At 43.7% G+C, this 4,448-nt stretch overlaps 1 protein-coding gene across 1 annotated transcript in view; it reads left to right on the forward strand.

The window, feature by feature from the left end:
* Positions 1-2,483, forward strand: part of LOC103746317 (potassium channel subfamily U member 1-like) — a 5,825-nt gene extending 3,342 nt beyond the window's left edge. Inside the window, exons 3-4 of the mRNA XM_029553739.1 lie at positions 804-910; positions 2,187-2,483. Of these exons, the coding sequence (XP_029409599.1) occupies positions 804-910; positions 2,187-2,274 (195 nt within the window). The 3' untranslated portion in view covers positions 2,275-2,483. The remainder of the gene's footprint in view (positions 1-803; positions 911-2,186) is intronic.
* The last annotated feature ends 1,965 nt before the right edge of the window (positions 2,484-4,448 follow it).

Consider the following 4,448-nt stretch of genomic DNA (forward strand, 5'->3'; position numbering starts at 1 on the left):
TGTCAGCAGAGCCCCCTTCACAAGGAGTATGCTCTTTAAACCCCTGTGCCCAGCATGTGTCAGTGCTACTGAAAAGGGCATGTTCTGTACCTTTAAATTCTAGGTACTAATAACATTGCAAAGCCTCCTATAGTATGGCCTGATCCTTTGCATTTATGGTCTGGCTCCTCATCTATGGTGGACTAGTAAGTGATGGTAAGTCCAGAAAGCTGCTGCAGGCCACCTCCTGTTGGTATCCCAGGCAAGAGCAGACTCTCCTGCATTTCTCTCTCACTCCATGTATGATTTGCCCTCACTTTACTCTCTTCCTAAGAATCGGAGAACTGAGCAGGCCATTTTCCTTGCTTTTCTGTCTGCCCCTGCCATGGAACTGTTCTGAACTTGTTGTCCCACCACTTTAGAGTACAGTCAAAAGGAGAACTTGAGACTGTGATCTGCTTTAATGAGGATATGACTCCCTGGAGTTTCCCTACCCTCCCAACTCATTACATGCCTCTAAAACCGAATTTCTGAGTCTGTTGCTCATTACTAATTCTCAGTCATAGCCAGAAGAGTAACAGCAGTGAGAACAATCAAGAGTTCATGCCGTACTACACCCACCAGAGGCTCCCGAGCAAACAAAATGATAAAGGGATAAGGGTTTCAAAATTAATCAAAAACTATCATAATTGCCTGCCTACTTCACATTGCCACCAAAAATATATGAAGGCTTCTTTTTCAGGTTTTCTAGACTTCTCAAGTAAGTGCTAGCTATCCTTAAAGTAAGTGCTTAGCAGACATCTGTTATTCTGTTCTCTTCCCAGCCAAGAATAACCTTTGAACAACTGTTCTGCGGCTCATTAGATACTTATGGAATCCTATGTGTTGGCTTATACTGTGTGATGGATGAAAAAAAATGTGACTCAGAAAGGCGAGTATGCTGGCTTGGCAAGTGCTAGCCACCCACCCAAGCATAGGAATCAAAGCCACCTTATTGCAATGAAAGGGGAGTCCAGAGCTCAGGGTCAATGGTGGAGTAGCAGGGTGCTGAGATATTGGTAATAATATAAGAATAAAGACTGGGTGTAGACAACAGGATCCCGTGAATATTACCCTGGAAGGAGAACGTAGGCTTTGAATAATAATTCCTTTATAACCCATCTCTCATTCATGTTTGGAATTTTCTAAAGCTGGAAGCCACTCTGTGTATCACAAAGATTTCTCTGTTTTCTGGACTCATTGGAAAAATGTTTAATTGGTGCTTCTTTCTAGTCACTGTGTTTTACATTTTTAAATCAGCAGTGTAGTTTGCTCAGATTCCAATTTTATTAAAGGGAGATCATTCTGCTAGCCATGGGAAAGAGAGAGGAAATGTGTATGGAGGGTAAAGGAAAGATGTAGTCTAGAGCAATATAATCATGTAGTTCCAAGCCAGGATTCTCGCCACAGATGTAAGCAGTCAGAAGGAGAAATTTCGACTGATGGGATCCATTCCAGGTGAAGGACAAGGAAGCACAATTATTCAAAGTAGTGCTTTCAAATGAGGAGAAGGAAGAGGAGGAAGAATACCACATCAGCAAAAGAAAGGGAGAAAGAGATGGGAAGGCAGGTGTAGTTCCAGTGGGTGGCACACTGGGGGAGCTTTCACTTAGCACAAAGATTTCTTGGTGTATAGCCACTGCCGAGAAAGGAGATAGAAAGGGTAATGCAGGAGATTGAGAAGGGGTATAAGTTTACGTTACCTGCTGAGTCGTGTGAAAAGAGGTCTGTTGGGGATTTGCGATGTGATACTAGATAGTAAAGTCAAAGGACAAGGATTGGAAATCTCGATAAAGAGGGGATGTGCTCAGAGTAAGGGCTGGGAGAGAAAGAATGGTGAGAAGTTGTGGTTAGAGAGTGACTTATTGAAGCTTAAGATTTTTGATGTGGGACAACGTCGGGAAATGATAACATTCTGCATGTGTCAAGCAAGTGGTTTGAAGATGGGAGCTTTGGAGGGCAGCTATGCTCACCACTAGACCACCAACACCGCACCAAGAAGATGGATCTTTGGGTAGTGGATGTCAGAGAAATGAGCTTGGGTGACAGAGTTGTGACCACTTAGACACTGTAGCATGAACAGGGGATGGCATCTTTCTTTTGGCCATTGCCTGTAGCCACACTGTCCAGGCTGCAGGCTCAGAATTCATCTTTGGTTTCCCTTACAGGTTTGTGATTACCCGGCCAGCCAATGAGTGTCGTCTGCTGCCTTCCGATCTTGTGTTTTGTGCCATCCCTTTCAACACCTCCTGTTAGAAAATGGACAGTGTTTCTTCAGCTCAGATTCCAGAGGAAATTACAACGGTTGAGTCCTTAGCACCAGAGGAACATCCAGACATAAATCGTCCTTCCATAATTAGCACGGTGATAGATAAAATGACTCGGCGTTCCTACTCAGGAGTCCACCCTTCGAAGCCACCCCTTGTTAGTGATGTTGAACAATAAAAAGAAAAATAGTAGTGTGCCATTTTGTGCCCATTGCTTGTTTAGTTCATTGGTTTGAGATGAATTAAAGAGGTCCTCTGTGTGGGCAGATGCTGGTTAGAACTGAAACTAATGTGTCTATGACTAGGATCTATTTATATGCCTGGAGCATAGCAGATATGTAATAAAGATGGATATTATGGTATATTGGGATGAGGTGTCTGGGTGACGTCTGGTAGGTTAAAGTAGGTAACCTTCCACCCCCCTTCACTTCAGGAATATATGAAAGCTTTAAAACATTTCCCCATATTACATGTTCCAAAGTAGCAATTGGCACCGTGTATCAATCCACTGCTCCATAAACTTCATCTTCTATTAAGTCATTTTCACCCAGGCATTGCCCTGTTAACCTAATAAGAAAAGTTCAGCCCAACTAAGTAATATTCAGGCCCAGTTGGTGATCTTATAAGGAGGAGCTTGTGAGCAAAGCATCCTTTCATTATAGACGTAACCCAGGTAGAAAGAGAGAACAGAAACAATAAACCACATTTCTAAAGTGGATCATGTAATTTATGATATCCCTTTCATTACTAACGTCTCTAGTAACTTTGTATTATGTCACACATAAAACACCAGTTACTTAAATTTCAGATGAACAGCATTTTTTCCTGGCTCCTGCGGTTACATCGGGATATAGACCCACGTATAAGGATTTGGAGCCAAGATGCACAAATGAGAGAGAACATACGTCACTTGTTTTTCTTTCTTTTTTTTTTTCATTGCTCTATTAATTTTAGCTATAATTAATTAATGCAGAAAGGGGGTAAAAGCTCACAGTCTACACAATTTTACAAGAAGCACTGCAGGGTAAAGAAAGGTGGACATTTATCAATTATATCTTAGGGTCTTGGTGGACGCATTCCTGGGGGAGGTGGACCTCTAGTTCCTAGTGGAGGGGGGTCTCATTCCTGGAGGGGGCATGCCTATATGTGTTCCTCCATCAGGCGGAAGGCCAATTGGTGGGCCCACGGGTGGTCTCGTACCAGGTGGGGGAGCCGTAATTCCTGGAGGTGGGTTGCTCGGCCTGCGCGTGGGGGTGGGGATCCCGGTCCTGGTGGGCACCAGGGCTGGGGCTCTAGCAATCAGCAGCTGCTGCAGCGCCTCTCCCCTGTGGCGTCATCACCTGCTGGGACAGTTCTCCATCTCCTCCTACAGGAAGCCACACTGTCCAGGCTGCAGGCTCAGAATTCATCTTTGGTTTCCCTTACAGGTTTGTGATTACCCGGCCAGCCAATGATTGTGGTCTGCTGCCCTCCGATCTTGTGTTTTGTGCCATCCCTTTCAACACCTCCTATTACAAAACGGACAGTGTTTCTTCAGCTCAGAGTCTAGAGGAAATTACAATGGTTGAGTCCTTAGCACCAGAGGAACATCCAGACATAAATCGTCCTTCCATAATTAGAACGGTGATAGATAAAATGACTCAGCGTTCCTACTCACGAGTCCACCCTTCGAAGCCACCCCCTGTTAGTGATGTTGAACAATAAAAAGAAAAACAGTAGTGTGCCATTTTGTGCCCATTGCTTGCTTAGTTCTTTGGTTTGAGATGAATTAAAGAGGTCCTCTGTGTGGGCAGATGCTGGTTAGAACTGAAACTAATGTGTCTATGACTAGGATCTATTTATATGCCTGGAGCATAGCAGATATGTAATAAAGATGGATATTATGGTATATTGGGATGAGGTGTCTGGGTGACATCTGGTAGGTTAAAGTAGGTAACCTTCCACCCCCCTTCACTTCAGGAATATATGAAAGCTTTAAAACATTTCCCCATATTACATGTTCCAAAGTAGCAATTGGCACCGTGTATCAATCCACTGCTCCATAAACTTCATCTTCTATTAAGTCATTTTCACCCAGGCATTGCCCTGTTAACCTAATAAGAAAAGTTCAGCCCAACTAAGTAATATTCAGGCCCAGTTGGTGATCTTATAAGGAGGAGCTTG

This window comes from Nannospalax galili, unplaced genomic scaffold (assembly GCF_000622305.1).
Source record: "Nannospalax galili isolate Female #2095 unplaced genomic scaffold, S.galili_v1.0 scaffold8292, whole genome shotgun sequence".
NCBI classification, from domain to species: Eukaryota; Metazoa; Chordata; class Mammalia; order Rodentia; family Spalacidae; genus Nannospalax; species Nannospalax galili.